Raw genomic sequence first — 22,611 nt, 5'->3', positions numbered from 1 at the left:
TGAGGTTGCTCAGATACGTCCAGCATGAAAGACATCATTGTGTATCCACAGGCCAAACATTCCTATTGATATTTAGTGTTATCATTAAATGCTGAGTTCCTCTGTAAGGCTAGAAACTGGCCCATTTTAAACTTTCCTTCATGCTAGGTAGAACAAACAGGTGGTTTGCAGTAAGTCTAGTGCCATGTGCTCATTGTAACAAAGTCTGAAGCTTTATCTAGAAGCCAGTTCTTCTGATCAGTGTCCTGGGGGGCCTTGGAAACTTCTGGAGCTTGTCAATAGGAAGAAAGGAGGAAACAACCCCCCAGCCACACAGATATAGTCAACTATATCTGTAAACACATTTCCAAGTGAGTTTGTTTCCTTTCTTGAGTTGGAATCTGTTTTATTTGGACCACTGCTCTTGGAAATATTGACTAGGAATAGAAAGCTATTAATAGTAATTAACAGCAAAGTTGAGTCTGGTGTTACTGGTACAATCCCAGCAATAGAGAGACTGAGGCAGAAGGATGACTGAGAGTTCAAGGCCAGCCTCCACTGCACATGAGAACCTAAGACAGATAAAAGCAGGTGTTGTTTATCTATAGCCTGAAGGATTTCAAAGTCATGGCTTGTACCCATTTGGTGGTGGCTGGGTTGTCGCTCTGGGGTACAGTGTTACCCTAGGATACTCGAGGCGCTGGGTTGGAGTTTTAAGAATGGTGAGCAGTAACCAATTCCTGTGCTAATTTTTCCTCCTGGGAGCCTGGCTGCAGCCTTCCACTTTGCTAGCTGCCTTCAGTAGCAGCCTTCCTTTCCATAGACTCCGAATCCCTCCTTATCCTTCCTCCCTGGTACCTTTTCCACAGTCCTACAAGAACAGCCACCAGCATTTGATAGGAAGGGGGCAAAGGACTTCCCAGTTTTGAAGGGACAGTGATGGTTAATATTGTCATTACATACAGAATGCAAGCTTTTGGTTAGACTTGAGGATCCAGTTTCCAGCCCTGGCCTGAGGCAGATTTGGGAGGTGCTCCGGGCAGCACCACGGTCAGCGCCCGCCCACTTAGCCGGCTTAGCGGTCGCGGTCGCGGCTTAGAAAGCTTTGAAGCTGGAAGAAGCCTCACACAGCCTCCACCAGACACAGGGCAAGCCTCTCCAGCCCCCTATGGGGGACGGGGGTAGTGGCTATGGTCCAGAAGGGTGAGAAGACGTAACTTCCTAACTTTGTTTCCTAAGGAGCGCACCCCGTTGGAGCTCTGTGAAAAATGACAATCTGTGGGTCTTTCTCCTGCCCATCCCCTTACCCCCCCCCATAAATAAAGACAACACAGGCTTTATTGCAGCAAAACAGAATGGCTGGCTTTAATGCTTCAAGTTTTCCATTTCCGTTCACAGGGTTTTGTTTGAAAAATAACAAAACGAGGTAAAACAAGTCAATCTATGTACAGGTCAAAAACAGGTGCTGGCCGCAGTGGCGGCGACTGAGCCCTGGCGGAGGATGGGGCCGCCCTGCAACCGCAGCAGACTGTCATCCTGAGGAGAGAGAGTGTACACAGATGAGGGGACGCCTAGAAGCATTTGCGGTGCACAATGGATGGGCCGGCCTCGTCGTACTCCTGCTTGGTGATCCACATCTGCTGGAAGGTGGACAGCGAGGCCAGGATGGAGCCGCCGATCCACACTGAGTACTTACGCTCAGGGGGGGCTATGATCTGTAAGACAAGAGAATCAGGTGACTGCGTGTTCCCACCGCCCCCGGGTCTCCGCCCACACCAGCCACGTCACCCACCTTGATCTTCATGGTGCTGGGAGCCAGAGCTGTGATTTCCTTCTGCATGCGGTCAGCGATACCAGGGTACATGGTGGTGCCCCCTGACATGACGTTGTTGGCGTACAGGTCCTTCCTGATGTCAATGTCGCACTTCATAATGCTGTTGTAGGTGGTCTCATGGATCCCGGCGGATTCCATGCCTGGTGCCCGGGAAGAGGCAGTGTGAGCAACCACAGAGTCAGGGGACTAAGGGCACCGGGTCAAGACCCGGTACGCTGGGGCGTGGAGGGAGGGAGACAGATTCCGGTACACCGGCCTAACGGGCGGGCCGCTCACCGATGAAGGAGGGCTGGAAAAGCGTCTCCGGGCAACGGAAACGCTCATTGCCAATGGTGATGACCTGCCCGTCGGGCAGCTCGTAGCTCTTCTCCAGGGAGGAGGAGGAGGCAGCGGTGGCCATCTCATTCTCAAAGTCCAGGGCCACATAGCACAGCTTCTCTTTGATGTCGCGCACGATCTCACGCTCAGCTGTAGGGGCAGAAGCAAAAGGGAGGTCTCAGGACAAGGCTCGGGGCGCATGCTCGCCCTCAGCGGCCCGCCCTCCGCGGTTGAAAGTACGCACCTGTGGTCACAAAGGAATAGCCACGCTCGGTGAGAATCTTCATCAGGTAGTCAGTAAGGTCACGTCCGGCCAGGTCCAGACGCATGATGGCATGTGGCAGGGCATAGCCCTCATAGATGGGCACATTGTGGGTGACACCGTCCCCAGAATCCAACACAATGCCTGCAGGGGAGGGGCAGTGTGTGAGCGGAAGGGACCGCAGGAAGAGCAGGGACGTAACAGCACTGGGAGAGGGCAGGGAACATCAGGGATTGGATGGGGGTGGTGCAGGACACAGAACTAAGAAGGTGGGCTGGGATGTTGGAACACTACCTGACCCAGAGTGGGCCATGTATGGGCACTTACCGGTGGTACGGCCAGAGGCATAGAGGGACAGCACCGCCTGGATGGCCACGTACATGGCAGGCACGTTGAAGGTCTCAAACATGATCTGGGTCATCTTCTCGCGGTTAGCTTTGGGGTTCAAGGGGGCCTCGGTGAGCAGGGTCGGGTGCTCCTCAGGGGCCACGCGAAGCTCATTGTAGAAGGTGTGGTGCCAGATCTTCTCCATGTCGTCCCAGTTGGTGATGATGCCATGCTCGATGGGGTACTTCAGGGTCAGGATACCTCGCTTGCTCTGGGCCTCATCGCCCACGTAGGAGTCCTTCTGACCCATACCCACCATGACACCCTGTAGGTGGCGACATCAGACACTTGTTACTACAGATGGGGGGGAAGGGTGAGCTGTACTCAGTGAACCTACCTTTCCCTGGCAGCATACTGACCTGGTGTCGGGGGCGGCCCACAATGGATGGGAACACAGCCCTGGGGGCGTCATCCCCGGCAAAGCCGGCTTTCACCAGGCCAGAGCCGTTGTCACACACGAGGGCGGTGGTCTCGTCTTCGTCGCACATGGTGTCTAGTTTCTGCAAAGACAAGGCCATAGCGGTGTTGAGCATTAGTGTGCATGTGGCATGGCTTAGGGTGAAGCTCCCACCCAACCCACCTTCCCAGCTCAAGGCTGTGCTTTTTTTTCTTTTTTTGGTTTTTTGAGACAGGGTTTCTCTGTGGTTTTGGAGCCTGTCCTGGAACTAGCTCTTGTAGACCAGGCTGGTCTCGAACTCACAGAGATCCACCTGCCTCTGCCTCCTGAGTGCTGGGATTAAAGGCGTGAGCCACCACCGCCTGGCCCTTAAAATGTGTAGCCCAGGCTGGCCTCGAACTCGTGATCCTCCTGCCTCTGCCTCCTTCAGCAAATCCTACCGGCGCGCGCCACCACAACCGGCAAGGCTGTGCTTTTGCTATGGGAGGCAGTCTGTGGACCACACTGAATCCTCCAACTAGGTATGCAGTGGACATTCTCTGGAGACCCAAGACCCCCTAGCTTTACCCCACCACTGGCACTAATGCTATCCTCTCTACTTCCCAATGTCATCCGTGAAGGAGGCATTCAGTTCCGCTGCCCACCTGCCTGTCCTGGGAGAGGGTGAAGGATGCTGCCCAGGGAAGGGGAATACTGACCTAAGGAGAAGCTGCCCGTTTGAACACCCACAACATCCCAAACTCAGACAGGACACTTCCATCTGTCTCCTATTCCAGCGATTAGCTTGGCCTTGCTGACTTTAGAAAAGCCTTGGGCCAGCCGGGCGGTGGCGGCACTCGCACTTGGGAGGCAGACCTGGTCTACAGAGCTAGTTCCAGGACAGGCTCCAAACTACCTCTAAACCCTGTCTAGAGGGGAAAAAAAAGAGAGAGAGAGAAAAAAAGAAAAGAATAAAAGCCTTGGGCTGAGGAAGTTGCCCCACGGCTAAGACAAGGCTGAATCTCCAAACACATCTTTAAATCAGTCAACCAGGGCCAGTAGCTCTATGAGAGAGGGCTCAGATTTGGTCCCAGCATAGAAAGGGAGAGAAGGAAGGAGGGGATGAAAGGAGGGGACAAAAAATATTTCAACCAGCTGGGTGGCGGTGGTGCATGCCTTTAATCCCAGCACTCGGGAGGCAGAAGCAGGCGGATCTCTGTGAATTTGAGGCCAGCCTGGTCTATAGAGCTAGTGCCAGGACAGGTTTCAAAGCTACAAAGAATCTCTCTCTCTTTCTCTCTCTCTCTTTTTATTAAAAAGGTATTTCAACCAGCCAGGGGCTGGTGTGTGGCTCAGTAGGAGAGCACTGGCTTGTTCACTTGCAGGATGACCTGGAGCGAGGGGTGGAGCGGAGAATATGGGGATGGTGGTGGGTAGCTCTCAGAGCTCGGGCATATCCTAAATGCCAAGTCAACAGCTCAAATGGACTGCAGGTGAGTTTGGAGAAATTTGCAGAGCCAAATTTCCTCTTTAACTGCCTGCCTCTAGGGCAGAGCGCAGTGCTAGCTACAGGCCCAAGGCTAATGAGCTTGCTCTGCTAGGTCCTCCGGGTGGCCCTCCCCACTTCCACCCTACCTGCTGCTGACTCTGGCCCTGGGTGCCGAGGGTGGGATGTGAGGCTTCACGTCCGTGTGGCCGTCTGTTCCTTAGTTCAGGTTTTATATAGTCCTTGGCGCTCTCGCCACACCGCCCCGAAGGAATGTTGCTGCCCTTCCCAAGCCATATTTGGGTGTCGGGCACTAGAGCCCTTCCTTCGGCTGGTTCTCAGCCTAGGTCCCCGCCCGGGTCTTCTGCACTGACCAAAGAAGGAGAGGACTGGCCCTGGCCCAGGTAGCTAGGACCGGACCGGGCCATATATGGAGAGTATCCCCAGCTGTCCACCCCTCCCAACTGCCTCCAATGCTCACTGCAGAGATGGGCTGGGCCAAAGGTCACTGTTTTTGCAGATGACTGGTCTTCACTTCCCAAACTCTGTTTCAAAGGTCCCCCCAGCTCTGCCCACCCTGGGCACACAAGCCGCTGAGAAGGTACCGGATTCCTGACCTGACACGTTATACCCCATGTATGGGTTAACTCAGGCTACCAAGCCCTGATGCTTAAGCCCAAGGGAGGGAGCCCTGTGGTCAGGTGAGCTGGGAGGGGGTCACAGGCCCCAGGTAGGGATGGAAAAATGAGCCCCACATTTGAATTCCATTTTCCTTCCCACATCAAGGCCCCCCAAATCAGAGATCGGACCCACATCCTCCTCCCCAGAAACACCCCCCGCCCCCACAGGTTGTCAGTGTAGGACATGCAGCTGTCACAGGGCGGACAACTGTTGGGAGGGGGGGGGCAGTGAGAGGAGGCATGGGGGTTGTGTGGCCCTGGCACAAGGCATGTGAGACCAGGGCACTAGAGCTGTCCCCTACAGTCTGCAGTGTTCTCTTGAAAAGGAATAAAGGGGTCAGAGTGTGTGTGTGTGGGTCCCTAACTCCCAACTCTCATTTAGTTGACTGGGTTGAGCAGATGATACCCCTTGGTGGCAATGCGTCCCTCCCTTGGGTCTGAAAGAAGGGAGAGAGGTGGTGACGGATGTCCTAAGGAGCACCAAGACCTTACACGGGAGCCCAGGAGTGGCTTCTCCCAGGCAGACTCATCTTTATATTTAGAGGATGATGCCTGTCAACCCGGCTGCTTCCCATCCACCTTGGAGCCCCCACCTGCCAGGCCTGTGTGGGTTCTATTTATACCGCTGATAGATGAGGATCGGCCTTGGGGTTTCTAGGAGCTACTTATGGAAGGTGGGGTGGGGGTGAGCAGAGGTTGTTCGTCTCTTGGCGCCTGTCTCAATTTGGGCAGGGAGGAACAGAAAGCCCAAGAAAGCGTTATGTGGCCAACCACATATTTTGGGGGTGCGTCGGAGCCAAGCCACCATGGAGCTGCTCACTTTTCTGATGGCTTGAGAGTTCCCAAAATAGCTGTTCACATTTGGAGTGGAGACCAGATCAGCAGCTGGGACAGGTGCAGACGCTCTGAGGGCAGAGGCCCGCCGAGCTTCCTCCAGACTCCCCCACAGCTCTCCCTAAACTGTGGACTGCACAGCCTAACAGGGCCACTATTAGCTCTGTGGCTTTGTCTTTACCCCATGCTGGGGCAACAGAACTATTAGAAAGAAACACGCAGCAAAGGCGCACTATGTCCAGCTTTGGGGAGTCGTTTATTTGGGCTCTGAGCATAGGGAGAAAAGTGCTGATGCCGTTCCTGGACATCAGAGGGGCTGGGCTGGAAGTACTGCCCCGGATTCCAGCAAGCCTGCTCACTGTGATGCTTGCTTATCCCACTACAAAGTTTTCTCTGCTCAGCACAGTATCAGCACATCCAAAGTCAACCTTGACCAAGTGCCTGCAAACTCCAGGAAACCCACCGCACCATACCTGGTACATCAGCGGGCAGGTGCGCGGGGCAGATACACTCTGACCTCAGAGGCACTGCCCCTTCCTTGCCTCACAAGGGCTCTCTCTGGAATCCTAGCTAGACTCAAACTCACCATCTTCCTGCCAGCCTCCCAGATGCTTCGGGCAGGGCTGTACGTTCATGCTTTTCTCCACTTTGCCCCTTCCCGTCTCACACCAAGAGGCAAACGGACAGAGAGCAGGCAGGCAACACTGCAATGGCAGCAGCCAGGGAAGCTCTACCCTTCTACCCTTGCAGCCTGGAACCAGAGCCCTACGGAGGTGCACACGAGAGGTCAGAAGATAGTTCTGCGGAGTTGGTTCTCTCCTTCCACCTTCATGGAGACTCTGGGGGCTGAGCTCAGGCTGCCAGGTTTGCCGTGCTTGCCGGCTGAACTGTCTGCTGGCCCCAGAAACTGGCCCCTATGGAGTAAAACACTCCTTGTTTTTATTAAGGCCACAGTACATCAAAATGCGGATCTGTACAAGGGACCTAGACCTAGCAGGTGAGGAAAAACTTTTGGCAAGGCTTTGCTGAGAACAGAGTCACGGTGTGCAAAGTACCCACCACACCTTGTAAGAAACAAAAGGTGGTCCGGCACACCAGGCCCATCGAAACAGGAACCCACGGCTTTCTGGTTAAACAGTTACTTGTGTGTATTTTCTTTACATGAAGAAAAAGTGACATGCCCTTAAAAAAATGTCCTGGCCAGGGCTAATGGTGCACACTTGTACTCCCAGCACCTGGGAGGCCGCTGTGCGAGAGAGTCTGAGGCCAGCCAGAGCCGCATACCAGATCTTAGTAGAAGCTTGTTACTCATAAGTGGCTTTTAGACATAAAGCAAAGAAAAAGAAGCCTAAAATTTACAATCCCAAAGAACCTAGACAACAAAGAGGACCCTAAAAGAGACATACATGGATCTAATCTACATGGAAAGTAGAAAAAGATAAGATCTCCTGAGTAAATTGGGAGCATGGGGATCATGGGAGAGGGCAGAAGGGGAGAGGAAAGGAGGGGAGTGGAGAAAAATATATAGCTCAATAAAAACAATTTTAAAATGTTTGTTTTATATATGTATATATTGTATAAAACATACATGTATATATGTAGAAATTGTATATATGTATATACTGTGAAAAATACAGATAACTCATATCCATATTGTATGACATATAATGTAAACACACACTATATACATATATGTATACAATATATACTTTTTAGTACATATGGTGCTTAATATGTACTCAACTTCATATTGAAAAGCAAAAAACCCAGGATAGCCAAAACAATCCTGTACAATAAAAGAATTTATGGAGGCTCACAATCCCTGACTTCAAACTCTACTACAGAGCTACAGGACTGAAAAGAGCCTGGTATTGGCATAAAACCAGACAGGAGGACCAATGGAACTGAATGGAAGACCCAGATATCAATCCACACACTTTCGAACACCTGATTTTTGACACAGAACTTGGAAACAACCTAAATGCCCCTCGACTGAAAAATGGATAAGGAAAATGTGGTACATTTACACAATGGAGTACTACACAGCAGAAAAAATAATGACAGCTTGAAATTAGCGGGCAAATGGATGGAGCTAGAAAACATCATTTTGAGTGAGGTAGCCCAGACCCAGAAAGACGATTATCACATGTACCCACTCATAAATGGTTTTAAAACATAAAGCCAAGAAAACCAGCCTACAAATCACAATCCCAAAGAACCTAGGCAACAATGAGGCCCCTAAGAGAGACATACATGGATCTAATCTACATGGGAAGCAGAAAAAGACAAAAATCTCCTGAGTAAATTGAGAGCATGGGGACCTTGGAAGAGGGTTGAAGGGGAGGGGAAAGATAGGGAGGGAAGCAGAGAAAAATGTAGAGCTCAATAAAAATCAATTAAAAAAAAGAAAAAAGAAAAATCAATCCTCAGAACAGGTATACTGTTCACAAGGAGACTGGGCCAGAGAGAAACTGCCTGCTTCCTTGGACCAAGGAAGGCTGGAGAAAGGGCAGCCACACAGAAACAAGGGTGACTTCAAGTGGAAAATGAGAAGAAAATACCTTACAACTGAAAGAAAATTAGGGTTATGCCCCAATTTTGTATTATAGCTCCCAAATAAAGCATGAAAACACCTTGCTGCCACAGATGAAACTATATAAACTGCAAGCTGATTAAAACCTAGTTTTTTTAGACTCAAATTTTTATAAGCAAACATTTATACAAATTTTAGAAACAACCATTTTTACAAATGTCACATCTGTCCCTGGACATAATATTCATAATTTGCTTTTAGAACAAACTCAAAGTAAGGGTTGGACTTCAGGTTTCCCAGCTGCTCTGCTTGAAGTAGGTCCTTCACCTCTGGCAAGTATTCGCTGAGCTGGATGCCTGCAAACAGAAGACACAGTCACTGCCCAGGGAATGAGAGGCTGGTGGTGCCCCGCATTGGAGCCTCCTCCCAGTCACAGTGCCCTCTGTCTGACAACGGCCTCTTCAGAGCCACCTGCAGGCTTTGACTGGGAAAAGCAGCCACTCCAGGTGAGGTCTGTAGTAGAATCTGCAATTTTCATTTTCTAAGGTTTAAGACACCTTTAATCCCAGCACTCAGTACTCGAAGACAGATTCAGGCGGATCTCTGAGTTTGAGGCCATCCTGGCAACAGAGCTAGATCTAGTTCCAGGACCGTCAGAGCCACACAGAGAAGCCCTGTCTCAAAAAACCACAAGACATTCCTTCAATACGGAAGTTTTCAAATAGCAGTCATTTCTGTGTTGTCCTGTTTGGGGAATAAGGCAACAGAAATACGGTCAGGAGCTAGCCACAACACTGTAAAGGTGTCAGTTTAACCTGGGCGCCTGTCCTGTCACAGCACACAGGCGGCTGGGGAGGGGACCCCTTGAACTCGAAAGCTCAAGCATATGGCAGAAAACATTCTCTTATTTTCATTTCTAAATTGAATTTTAGTTTTATGTCTAAGATGGATGTGCATATCTATCTTGCAATTTCACTTTGTTTTAGAAAATTATGCTTGTGAGCATTCTGCTTGCAAGTCTGTGTATGCATGTGTGCCGTGTCCTCAGAGGTCAGGCGTTCTATTGCCTAAAAATGGAATTACAGACAGTTGTGAGTCACCATGTGGGTGCTGGGAATCAAACTCAGCTCCTCTGGAAGAACAGGAAGCGCTCTTAACTGTTTAGCCATCTCTCCAGCACCAATTTTTAATTTTTTAAAAAATATTTATTTATTTATTTATTTATTATGTATACAATATTTTGTCTGAGTGTATGCCTGCAGGCTAGAAGAGGGCACCAGACCTCATTACAGATGGTTGTGGGCCAGCATGTGGTTGCTGGGAATTGAACTCAGGACCTATGGAAGAGCAGGCAATGCTCTTAACCACTGAGCCATCTCTCCAGTCCCAATTTTTAATTTTTAGATTAATTTCCTTTAGAAAATTATTTATTGAGGCATTTATGTGTATGAGTGTTTTGCTTGCGAGTATGAATGCCCACCACATATGTGCCTGGTGCCTGCAAAGGTGAGGACTTCAGATTCCCTGGGACTGGAGTCACAGACAGTTGTGAGTCACCGTGTGGACGCTGGAACTGAACAAACGTTCTTAACTGATGGGCACCTCTCTAGCGTGTGTACGTGTGAAGGTCAGATGACAGTTTTTGGCAGTTGGTTGTCTCCTTCACCATATGGGTCACGGTGATTGAATTCAGGACCTCAGGCGTGGTCAAAGTGTCTTCACCTGCTGAGCTAGCTGAGCAGCCCTAGTTTTTATTTCATGTGTATATGTTTGTGCCATGTGTGTGCGGGTGATTATGGAGGCCAGAAGAGGGTTCTGCTTACTAAGGAACTAGAGTTACAGGCAGTTGTGAGCTGCCTGCCATGGGACTTTTCCTGTTAGAACCAGAGTCTGTGTCATCGGGTGGATAACTGCACCTTAACCCTGGTCCCCCAGGGCAGAGAGTGGAAAAGCAGCTGCACTGAGAACCAGCTTCATTCCATATGTGATCTTGTTTCACTGACCCTCTGTGCCATGTCAATGTTGGCAACACCCAATTCCCATGGTATCCAAAACCAACAAACACCGGTCCTTCCTTTCTTCTTTTGTTCCTTTTGGAAACAAGGTTTCTCTGCGTAAGTCTTGGAACTCCCTTTTTAGACTGGGCTGGCTTCAGACTCACAGAGATCCACCTGCCTCTGCCTCCTGAGTTGGGATTAAAGACATGCTCCAGCACTCCTGGCTGCAACATTTAATTTCTAACAGTTAATAAACCACTTACCATCTTTTATAAGTTTCTGCAAGATCTTCACAAACACACTGTCTTTAGAGACTTCGATTGGATCATCTTTGCCGTCTGAACTAGACCAGCTGGAAGAGAAAATCATGAGGAAAACAGAATCAACCTGGCAGCTGAGAGAAAGGGTTTTGTTTGCTACTGTGGTTTTCTCTTGATGGCCGTGGGATGGAGTGTCAAGTTCTGTGATCCTGCTTCAAGTTACCCATCCTTTAAATAGGGACCCATCTAACTCTGTTTTGACCTAAGCTACTGGCAGTAGATGCCATGCCATCGTGACCAACACACAGTTTTAAAAAGGCTCTCCCGACCCCCACGCCAGGGGTGGTAGTGGGGGTGCACACATTTGCTATGCAGTGCAGTCTATAGTGCAGGCTGGCCCTGAGCTCTTGACCCTCGTGCCTCGGCCTCTCGGGTGCTAGAATTACAGGTGTGTATCATGATACCCGGTGTGAGGCGCCTTTCTGAAGAAAACGCTCCACGTAACAAATCCAGTCAGTGTCCTGAAATGCTGCCTCTTTCAGCACAGTAGAGGAAACAATTTTCAGCAAATTCTCTTTCCTGAACATGAATGCACAGCAACAAGGTGAAGAAGAGTGGACCCGAACACACAGCACTGCCTCCTGGTGCTAAAGGTACACAGGCACAGGCAGCCTAAGACTCAAACTAGAAGCTAGGACAAGAGCTAGCACGATGGCTCAGTGGGTAAACACGCTTGCCACGCAAGTCCGATGACCCACGTTTGATGCCTGGTAAAGGTAGGTGGAAGGAGAGAACTGATTCTAGAACGTTGTTCTCTGACCTCTACAAGCGTGCTGTAGCCTCCCTGCTGTAGCCTCCCTGTGCACGTGCGTGCATACACACACACACACACACACACACACACACACACACACACTAAAGATTTTAAACCAGGACAAGTTCTCATGAAAATCACACCCATATGGCGGCTCCCAATCGTCTGTAGCTCTAATTCGGGGGTAACACTTTCTGACCTCTGTGGACACCAGGCACACATGTGTTGCACAGACATACACTCAGCAAAACATTCATAGACATAAACTAGATCTTAAAAATAAAATAAAAGCCAGGTGGTGGTGGCACACACCTTCAATGCCAGCACTCAGGATGCAGAGGAAGGCAGATCTCTGTGAGTTCAAGGCCAGCCTGGTCTATAGAATGAGTCCCAGGACATCCAAGACTACACAAAGAAACCCTGTCTCGAAAACCCAAAAGAGAGTGCATTCTGGGTTGGCGCAGCCATGGCGGCTCGTGTCCTTTCCGTCTGTGTCCGCCGCCTGCGCGCCGCTGCCCCGGCTTCCCACACTGGCCTTAGCCCGGCCACTCAGCTTCACTGTCTGCCCTGAGGGAACCCGGAGGAGGTCTGGGACTCTGCAGTCCGCCCTGGCCCTCACGCAGGTGCCTGGAAGGGTCACACATTTGTGTCGCCAGTACAGTGACGCACCCCCTTTGACGTTAGAGGGAATTAAGGACCGAGTGCTGTATGTCTTGAAACTCTATGACAAGACTGACCCAGAAAAGCTCTCAGTAAATTCTCATTTTATGAAGGACCTGGGCTTAGACAGTTTGGACCAAGTGGAGATTATTATGGCCATGGAAGACGAATTTGGATTTGAAATTCCTGATATAGATGCAGAGAAGTTAATGTGTCCACAAGAAATTGTAGATTACATTGCAGATAAGAAGGATGTATATGAATAAAGTTTCAGAGCCTTCTTCCTCATCCGGAGGACTCCAAGAATGCCCGATTGCATCATGGCTGACTGACAGCGGTTCTGTTGGACTTGTATTTAAATTGTCTGAGTGTTTTACCCTTTAAAAATAAATCTATCATAAAACTAAAAAAAAAAAAAAAAAAAAAAAGAAAGAAAACCCAAAAGAGCTAGGTGGAGGTGCATGCCTTTAATCCCAGCACTCAGGAGCCACAGGCTGTTGGATCTCTGTGAGTTTGAGGCCAGCCTGGTCTACAGAGCGAGTTCCAGGAAAGCCAGAACAGCCAAGGCTATACAAAGAAACCCCGTTTTAAAGAACAAAACAAAACAGCAAGATTGCCAATGAAACTACTACTGTGTTCAAAGCATGCTGAAATACCCCGAAGCAGATAAGCCCGACTGTGCACCAGGTTACAGCTCTGATGGGAGCAGTTCCTGCCTGTGGACCGGAGCCCAGCAAGGTCTTACTCGTCTCTCTGCAGGGCTTTGCACAGGATCTCCAGCTTCAGCTCATCGATGCTCACATCTTCCTCCTTCACAGCAAAACACAACGGCCTGATTAAAACTGGGCTTTAACATGTACAATTTTAATTGTATTAACCCCCAATTAACACTGTTGTTCTGCATTAATTCATGACCACCACCACCATCTGTAGAATTTATTCTTTATGTTTATGAATATTCTGCTTATATGTGTGTAAGTGCACTCCAAGTGTGCAGGATGCACAAGGAGGCTAGAAAAAGGGCACAGGATCTTCTGGAACTGGAGTTACAGATGGTTGTAAGCTGCCATGTGGGTGCTAGGCACATACCTGGCGTCTCTGCAAAAGGAGCAAGAGTTCTTAACTGAGACACCTCTCCCAGTCCCTTGCCCCCTTTCTCTAAAGTGTTAGTACTGCTGATATCTGTGCTGACTTCAGATCACTCTGAGTGCATCAGGAACACTAAGAGGTAAAGATTATTAAAGGGGTTATACAGGGGAAAATCCTAGTGAGTAGCTCCTGAGGATGATATTCAAGGCTGTCTGCTGTGGGAACTCCTGTCCTCTGACCTCCATACCCATGTGCACAGATGTATGCATGCATGCATGCATAAACACGCATGCACAGAACAAAAACACCTGTGAGCTTAGCAGCTGGGAGGTGGGAGGCTGAATTAAGGATTGCTGTCACACCAATATCCTGTCTCAACCCCACTCCCCAATTCCAAAATGGGCCAAAGGGATGGCACAGCAATGGACAGCACTCTCTGCTCTTAGAGAAGAAGTGGATGTGGTTTCTGCATCCGGATGGCAGGTGACAACTGTCTGTAAATTCAGTTTCAGGGAATCTGACACGCTCTTCTGGCCTCTATGGGCATTGCACACACATGATGCACTTAAATGTACACAGGCAAATATTCATACTAATAAAAAAATCCCACAACAAAAATAAGGTACGGAAAAAGTTACCATTATGACTCTAAAGCCCACCAAACAGCCAAGGGGCAGAAGCACTGCTCCCACTACACTTGCTTCATGGCCTCTGAAGGCGGAAAGGCAGCTTTCATTAGGTGGCTATGGAAGACTTTGAAAAGCTCCGTTAGAAAACACTTCAGGGACCAGTGCTCAGCAGCTGTGGGCATTTGCTGAATTTGCTCCTGGGAATCTACCTGTTGAGAAAACCAACTCCGGCAAGCTCCACAGATAACACATCCCCAATCCCCCACCTTGCACAGAAAAGGCCACCTGGAAAAGTGAGAGGGTTCTCTAGAACTGGTGTTTGCTGCCAGCTCTTCTAACAGTCTGGTTGGCTGGCTGTCTTCCAAGAGCCACAGGGAAGTAAGTTAGGCTCTTAACCAAAACTCGCAGAGATCCGCCTGCCTCTGCCTACTGAGTGCTGGGATTAAAGGTGTGTGCCATGCCCAGCTAGACATTTCTTACCTCATCAATATATTCCAGCAAGTCCAAGGCTTTCTTAAAATCATATTCATTGGCTCTTCTGTTTTCCTCACATATGTACAGCTGCAACAAGTTCCACGATACAAGATTAACCAGAGAAGTTTACGAAGAAAATAAGCCACGGGTGTCTTTGATATAATCTGCACATAGTTTTGTGGCCAAGAACAGTGTCACATTCGGGAGCGATATTCTGGTTAGAGCAGTTTGTCTAACAACATATATTCTAAACCAGGAATTCATTTATATAACAGGACATACATTCTTTTTTAAATGCCAGAAATTTTAGGTTCAGAATATAGTGTAAACTTTTCAGCATGCTTCATGTACAATCTCTGACATAAATTCAGAGGGCCACTCAGTTCATGGCTTTTGGAATGCTACTCTTTGAAATGGCTTTAAAAACTACAACCTAGCATACAGCTTGGTGTGAGTACCTGCCTGAATTCTAATGTTCAACACTGTAAAAGCAAACTAACACTCCCTGAGTGATCCAGTCTCCCTGGTGAGTTAGATGTACATGTTCCTCAAGATCCTGCCATCTTCTCCTCAATATGAGTTTTTCCTATCTTCCTCTGCTAATAATATATGTAATAGAACATATTTAATTTTTAAAAATTGTATATAATCCTTTAATAATTTAAAAATTGTTTACAAATAACCTATCTCATAGTTTTCATGGCCACACAGGCTTAAACCTAATACTCTGCAAACCCCTTTGCCTCCACCTTTGACGCTGTGAGAGGAGCATTAAATGGATGATGTGTCTCAGCGAGACTGGCACCACACTTTCCTTCTCAGCGACACATGAATGATTGGTGCTTACAGCTGGCATTTTAGATCTCTCAAGGAAGTCTCTCAGAAGAGAGCACCATTCAGAAGCTCTGTGGCCGACAGTGGCCTACACTTAAGACTCTGGCCTGCTTACTTTCCTTTAACTACGATTAGAGCAGACTCAGGGTGAAATGCCTGAGAGGAGGAGGAGGCAGTGTACACACAACTGGATGCTCTGTCTTGCCTTGGGCCATCTGGAAGTCAGGAAAAGGTGAAGGCAGCACCTGAAGCTTGTGCATCTCAGCTCCTCTTTGCTAAAAAGAGTCTGCAGAGTAACATTCTAGGGGGACAGTTACCTCACAGCACACTCCTATTCTGAGAAAGCAACTACCACGATTCCTACTAGTTCCTGGAATGAGCACCTGCACCCGGAGGGCCAGGGGAGCTGCATCCTGCTAATTCTCCTTGCATCTAACAGTTTTTCTAGGGAAAAGGTCTCTGGAAGGTAGGAAGAGGAAGAAGATCCTGTTGGGAGCTCCACAGTATGGTCTAGAAACCCCAGGCCTGTTGAGTGCAGAAACACGACAGACAAGGCTGTGACGTACGACACTTACACTGATGAGCTGCGGGGCGGTCAACACAGGCATCGCGCTAAGACTCAGCTGTCTCTCGGTCAGCAGCTGCTCTGGCAGGGTCTCCTGGTGGAGCAGAAAGCGCTCTTGCTCAGCCATTGCTGGTGATCAAGAACAGGCAATGATGATATTTTCACCTCTGCTATCCGTCAAATGCAAATTAAAAACCAAACAGCTCTACAGGCAATTCACTGCTACCCCAGTGTCTCCAGATGTGATGTCAGTAACTTTGTTCATTCTCCACTGATGACAGCAGATTTACTGTCTGATCCTAAGTCTATACATGACCACAGAAGCAGAAAAAGGTTGCAGAGAGAGAAAGCTACTCATACATCTCAGGAGGTCTGAGTCCCAGCTGCGGGCCCCACTTTAGGGGAGCTCAGTTAAACAGTATGGCAGTACCATGCAGAAACCATGATATATCAGAGAAACACAAAACCTGGGTGTGTGTGAACCCGTGTAATAATGGCTGACTCCCCATTGGCTACGGCTCCAGGCTTCTGCATGTGACAGATTCTCTGCCCCACGCACTGGGCTGCTGGGGAGGGGACGGACTGCTGTCTGTCCACCGCAGCCATCACCAGCCTCGCTACTCACACAGGAGCGGTCTCCCACAAACTGCCAGGGAGCAAGATGGAACCAAAACCATAGCAGATACCTTAGCAGGGGGAACCTTCAACCAAACATGACTCTATAACCAAAATTTACTTATTTAATTTTGAGACCTAGGTCTGCCATTTTCTACCTCTCGAGTGCTAGGATTAGAGGCATACACAATCACATCTAGGATTAGAGGCATACACAATCACATCTAGGATTAGAGGCGTACACAATCACATCTAGGATTAGAGGCGTACACAATCACATCTAGCTCTTTCCATTTTTTTTTTTTTTTTTTTTGAGACAGGTGTCACATAGCCCAGGCTGGCCTTCAGTTTATGATGTAGCCAAGACTGTCCTTAAAACTCCAGTTCTGCTCTAGCCTCCAAGGTGCAGTGATCACAGGTTTATGCCACCATGCCTGGCTTTCCTGCTCCCCCCACTCCACCCCTTTCTATCATAGGGAAGCTGCGGGCATCATGGCATTTGAATTCTGAGTATTTCATATCTTCAGTATGTATTTATTCCCAGCACTCAGGAGGCAGAGGCAGGTGAATCTCTGAGTTCAAGGCCAGCCTGGTCTATAGAGTGAGTTCCTGCACAACCAGGGCTACACAGAGAAACCCTGTCTGAAAAAAGCAAAAGCAAACAAATAGAATAAGGACACCTAATCACAAAGAGCATTATTAAGCCTGCAGAAGTTAAGACACTTATGGTAATATCATCTAATATTAAAAATGTCCATTCACATAATTCAAGAGGCTGATGTGGGAGGGCTATAAGTTCAAGGCCAGCCTGGGCTTTATAGTGAGATGCTATTTCAAAAAATAAAATAACCCCCCCCCCAAAAAAAACCTCAAGTTTTCCTAGTTGTTCCCAAAATTTTCATCACAGTTGTTTAGCTGAAGGATGACTAAAAGTCCCATCAGGCCCCGGGCTCAAGCTAATCTGTCACTATGTGCACAGCTCCTTTCAAAGGTTTGCCTTTCTGTGTTCACATTGCTAATCCTGAGGGGTACAGGCTGACACAAGTGCACAATGTCCTGTTCCCTGTGGCGAGTGCAGGTGCAGGCTAAGCACTGGCGAAGGAGCACATATGATGACATACGTGACCATGTCACAGAACTTCAGAAGTGTGAACATACGGCTCTTCTTATTTCAGAGGTCTATGCGCTGACACTGGAAACATGGGACTATCTTTTCTCCAAGTCCTTAACTCGATGGCTTAGCTTTTTTATCTGTGTAAAAGCCAGAGGTTGACATTGGATGTTTTCTTCAATTGCTCTGTCCTTATTTTATTTAGACAGGGTCTCTTAAAAAATTGGAGCTCACTAATTGTCTAGACCAGCTGGCCGGCCGGCCCAGGAACCCTCTTGTTCCCTACTGAGCAAAATAATAAAGGTATTAATGATTCAAAGTACATGTCTGAGTGACAAAGTATGGACACCAGAAAACAAGTAACAGCGTTGCTACTGCAATGGATGACTACAGGCAGTCAGTGCACGGACTCTATGCCTTCTCATTCTGCCCCCTTCTCACCCTCAATCTTTTCCTGCAGCGTGTCCTCTGAAAGGTCTGAAGCTAATGCAGCCAGTTTACTCAAGCCGAGAAGGGTTTTTTTCTTTGCAAAGTAACGGGTTTCCATATTTGCCAAACCAAGCAGTGTCGTATGAGCCTACAATAAACAAAACAAGAAAAAAATTGTAAGATGCTCTTGAAGTAGTTCAGCAAATACCAAACCCATTTCTCCTCATAGCAGTCTGGAAGAAGACACACTGGTAAGCAGCGTACCTACCTGGGGTCAGTGCCAAAGCTCTAAGCAATACACATCCAACTCTCAAGCGGACGTGACATGCACTGGAAGGGAGCCTTAGAAAATACACGCTCCACACAACTGTGTATGGGCTTAGCATCCTGTCACCAGCACTTTAATTTGCACTGTCTGTACTCAGAATTTGAGTGTTGTGTATGTGTTTGTGGTTTGCACATGCATGTATGTGTATATGCAGGCCGGAGATGCTTGGTGAAGCCATCAGTTGCTCTCCAGTTTCTTTTGAGGCAGGATCTCTCACTGAACTTGGAGCTCAGAGACGTAAGGCTAGCTGTGCCGTGAGCTCCAGGGATCTGCCCATCTCTGCCTTTCCAGTGTGAGATTACATGTGCGCTGCAGGTCTGGCTCCTCACAAGGGCTCTCAGGATCCCTATGCAGGTCCTTACATTTGGGTAGCAAGCACATTACTGAGACATCTTCCTGGATACCATGATTTGAATTTTTATTAGAAGTCATTAATAAGAAAAGACCAATGACTTTTATATAAAATTACTACTAGCCGGGCGGTGGTGGCGCACGCCTTTAATCCCAGCACTAGGGAGGCAGAGGCAGGCGGATCTCTGTGAGTTCGAGACCAGCCTGGTCTACAAGAGCTAGTTCCAGGACAGGCTCCAAAACCACAGAGAAACCCTGTCTCGAAAAACAAAAAACAAAAACAAAACAAAACAAAACAAACCCAAAATAAAATTACTACTAAAATGTTCGTAATTTTCAAAATTGTAACAAGAACAGTGACTGACAATTGAATATTAAAAGTAAGACAACACCATTTCAATGATATGAGAGACTAAGAGGAATGCTGGTGAGATTAGCCCCCCCCCCCCCCCCAATGAGACAGGGTTTCTCTGTGTAGCTTTGGAGCCTATCCTGGAATTTGTGCTGTAGACCAGGCTGGCCTCGAACTCACAGAAATTCACCTGCCTCTGCCTCCCGAGTGCTGGGATTAAAAGCGTCTGCTGTCACTGCCTGGCAGCTGGTGAGACTTCTGTCAACTTGACATAAACCTACACGTATCTGGGAAGAAGCAATCTCAACTGAGTGACTGCCTCTTTCAGACAGGTCTGTGGGCGTGTCTGCTGGGATATTTACTGCTAATTGACGTGGAAGGACCTACTGTGGGCAGTACTGCCTTGGGCAGATGGGCTTGGGCTATATAAAAAAGTCTGAAGACAAGCCAGTAAACAGGTTTCTTCTACGGTTCCTGTCTGTGCTTTTGTCCCGACTTCCTTCAATGACCACTGGGAAGTGTAAGCTGAATAAACCCTTCCTTCCCTAAGTTGTTATTGGTCACAGTGCTCATCACTGCATCAGAAAGTAAGTTTGGACAGGAAGTGTATGTGTTAACAAATCATTAATAGAGCTGGGTGGTGGCGGCGCACGTCATTAAACTCAGCACTCGGGAGGCAGAGACAGGGGGATCTCTGTGAGTTTGAGGCCAGCCTGATCTACAAGAACTAGTTCCAGGACAGGCTTCAAAACTACAGAGAGGCTGGGCGGTGGTGGCGCATGCCTTTAATCCCAGCACTTGGGAGGCAGAGGCAGGCGGATCTCTGTGAGTTTGAGACCAGCCTGGTCTACAAGAGCTAGTTCCAGGACAGGCTCCAAAACCACAGAGAAATCCTGTCTCGAAAAACTAAAAAAAAAAAAAAAAAAAAAAAACTACAGAGAAACCCTGTCTCAAAACACAAAACAAATCAAACCAAAAAACAAACAAAACAAACCATTAATAGCATATTTTAAATAGAAAAAAATTGTACATTGACACATCTTAACTATATACATTCATAGAGTGTAAGATGAAGTTTAAACATAGACAATAGTAAAGGTTAAACAAGGCTAGTTAGCATATCTATACTCTAAGAACTTCTATTTGACAGTCTATGAGATGGCTCATGAGATGAACGAACTTGGCACCAAGCCACCTGAGTTTGAGCCCTAGAACCTACGGTGGAAAGAACTAACCTTCTGACCTCACCCCACCCCCACCCAGTGCTCATGCATATGAACACAATGATGGACAGAATTTAAGTCAGGTGTGGCATATCTTTTCATCCCAGCACTCAGAAGGTAGAAACAACTAGATGTCTGTGAGTTGAGGCCAGCCTGGTCTACACGGTGAGCTCCACGTCAGCTAGAGCTACACAGTGAGACTCTGTCTCCAGTGAGAAAAAGTCCAGGCTGCATGGCTATCAACAACACTTTAATTAAAAACACTTCAACTGCACAACCAGCTGCTTCTCATAACCAAGCCATCTTACCTTTTCTAGCTCCTGACTGTTAATCTCATGTAACCAGCTGAGATGCTCATGGGCTTGCAGGAAATTTGCCAACTGTCCATGCTGAGAAATGGGCTGAGACAATAACTTGCCCCGCTTTCCTTTTTCCAGGTACCAACGAAAGAGGAAGTCTGAAAAATTCTACAAAGAATAGAGTAAGAATGTATCAACAGTTAGTAAAACAGCTTTAAAAACATAAAATACTAAGTCCCTTTCAAAGACTTCCAAACAGACATCTTCAAATTTTTATTTTACATTTGTTTATCTGTGTATGTGTGCGTGCACTTGTGTGTACACATAGATGTGCCACAGTGCACACGTGGAGGTCAGAGACAACTTGAGGAGCTTGTTCTACCAGGTAGGTCCTAGGGATCTAACGCAGGCCAGCAGACTTGGTGCTAAGCCACCTTGCAGAATCTTTTAGCAAGTAATTCCTATATTTTAAGGATATCTGTGTTGGGGCTGGGGAGATAGTTCAGCATTTAAATCACTGGCTGCTCTTACAGAGGAATCAAGTCCAATTTCTAGCACCCACGCGGTGGCTCACAACTGTCTTAATTCCTGGTGACCCAACACCTTCTTCTGGCTTCCTTTAGTACCAAGCATGCATGTGACAGAGACATACATGTAGGCAAAACATCCACATACATTTGATTAAAAGGCAGAACAAAACAAAGTACGTGTTCCATACAGTTAGTGTCTGTTGCACACGGGACAATGTACTCCTGGTCCTGAACTCAACCATCTCTCTTGACAACCCTCAGGCCGGCTCAGCAGGGATCCTTCTAGGAAGTACTGATGTGCGGCCTGGAGAGCTGACTCAGCAATGAAGAGCACTTGCTGCTCTTGCAGAGGACCACATGGTGGCTCACAACCACCAAAAACTACAGTTTCAGGGAGTTCTAGGTCAATCAGGAGAGAGACCCGATCTTGGAAAACAAAAGTAAACCTGCTTTCCTCAGGCACACTGGGCACACCTCAAACCATTGACAGCCACTTATAGCCGGTGGTTTCCTTTAGGGACAACACAAGTATCTCAGTCGTCACATGGAGTTCTATCAACAGCACCAAGAGGCAACATCCTAGAATGCCACCTTAAGGTGGAGTTCTATACAGATAACCACATGAGCTAGTGTGCCAAAGTGCAGTCCAGATAAGCCCAAATGTCATCTGGTATGGTCGTCCCCATAAGGCACACACTGAGTACTGGGAGAATCACTGAGAAGCAGCATTAAAAAGTCCTAGTAGACAGACAAGAATCCACAAAAATAATTTTTTAAAAGTCATGCCAATCAAAAGCACCAGGCACAACTATACAACACATAATACACAGGCCCTGTCACACAGACTCAGTAACGACAACATCAGTACAAATACAACTGCAGACTACTCAGCAACACGGTGTGCTTGAGAGCATGCGCTCAGACAGGTTCCCTCTGGGTGCTGCGCATGGCGTGCCTTAGACCATGCGCTCAGACAGGTTGCCTCTGGGTGCTGCAGCTGTACTGTGAGGGATCTGTAGCAGTGTCTGAATTTTATACAAAATTCCTTCGCTAGTAGAGGGACAAGGCTTTTACAAGACTAACTCACAGGATAAACTGCTCATTAAGGAACAATCTAAGTCACGCTGACAGCAGTGACACAGGTATCTGTCTAGAACCAGGAAGCTGCATGAGCGCTCTGGGCTCTCTACAGGTGCGGTCTCTCTTACTTGTGAGCACGCGTTCAAGGCTCAAGCCCTCGTGTCCCTGCTCCTACGAGGTCTTACACTTTAAGGAGAGAATAGAACGAAAGTTAGCCAGGACTGGGAGCTGGTGCCTGCAACTCCAGCACTCGGGAGGCTAAGCTAGAGTCGAGTTCCAGGC

The 22,611-nt window shown here is 48.0% G+C and overlaps 2 protein-coding genes and 1 pseudogene across 2 annotated transcripts in view; 1 reads left to right on the top strand and 2 right to left on the bottom strand.

The window, feature by feature from the left end:
• Positions 1–1,315: 1,315 nt before the first annotated feature.
• Positions 1,316–4,875, bottom strand: Acta1 (actin alpha 1, skeletal muscle). The gene is made up of 7 exons (XM_057753785.1): positions 4,792–4,875; positions 3,140–3,280; positions 2,721–3,045; positions 2,376–2,537; positions 2,090–2,281; positions 1,772–1,953; positions 1,316–1,694 (listed from the first exon to the last, which is right to left on the bottom strand). The coding sequence occupies exons 2-7, from the start codon at positions 3,266–3,268 to the stop codon at positions 1,551–1,553; spliced, it is 1,134 nt and encodes a 377-aa protein (XP_057609768.1). The 5' UTR covers positions 3,269–3,280; positions 4,792–4,875; the 3' UTR covers positions 1,316–1,550.
• Positions 4,876–6,416: 1,541 nt separating this feature from the next.
• Nup133 (nucleoporin 133) overlaps positions 6,417–22,611 on the bottom strand; it is a 48,264-nt gene continuing 32,069 nt past the window's right edge. The window contains exons 20-26 of the mRNA XM_057754015.1: positions 20,729–20,887; positions 18,179–18,314; positions 16,022–16,140; positions 14,619–14,699; positions 13,166–13,230; positions 10,950–11,038; positions 6,417–9,045 (exon numbers count right to left, since the gene is read on the bottom strand). Of these exons, the coding sequence (XP_057609998.1) occupies positions 8,909–9,045; positions 10,950–11,038; positions 13,166–13,230; positions 14,619–14,699; positions 16,022–16,140; positions 18,179–18,314; positions 20,729–20,887 (786 nt within the window). The 3' untranslated portion in view covers positions 6,417–8,908. The remainder of the gene's footprint in view (positions 9,046–10,949; positions 11,039–13,165; positions 13,231–14,618; positions 14,700–16,021; positions 16,141–18,178; positions 18,315–20,728; positions 20,888–22,611) is intronic.
• LOC130863755 (acyl carrier protein, mitochondrial-like) lies at positions 12,212–12,822 on the top strand (annotated as a pseudogene).

Source organism: Chionomys nivalis, chromosome 21 (genome assembly GCF_950005125.1).
Source record: "Chionomys nivalis chromosome 21, mChiNiv1.1, whole genome shotgun sequence".
Taxonomy (NCBI): Eukaryota; Metazoa; Chordata; class Mammalia; order Rodentia; family Cricetidae; genus Chionomys; species Chionomys nivalis.
This window is presented reverse-complemented; position numbering and strand designations above follow the sequence as displayed.

What these genes read in the sequence shown, in the direction of transcription:
- Acta1 (XM_057753785.1), bottom strand. Translation starts at nt 3,268, where the DNA reads ATGTGCGACGAAGACGAGACCACCGCCCTCGTGTGTGACAACGGCTCT. An exon ending in TTTCCAGCCCTCCTTCATCG is followed by an intron (nt 1,954 to 2,089) that starts GTGAGCGGCCCG and finishes CCCGGGCACCAG; the next exon opens with GCATGGAATCCGCCGGGATC. An exon ending in CCAGCACCATGAAGATCAAG is followed by an intron (nt 1,695 to 1,771) that starts GTGGGTGACGTG and finishes CTTGTCTTACAG; the next exon opens with ATCATAGCCCCCCCTGAGCG.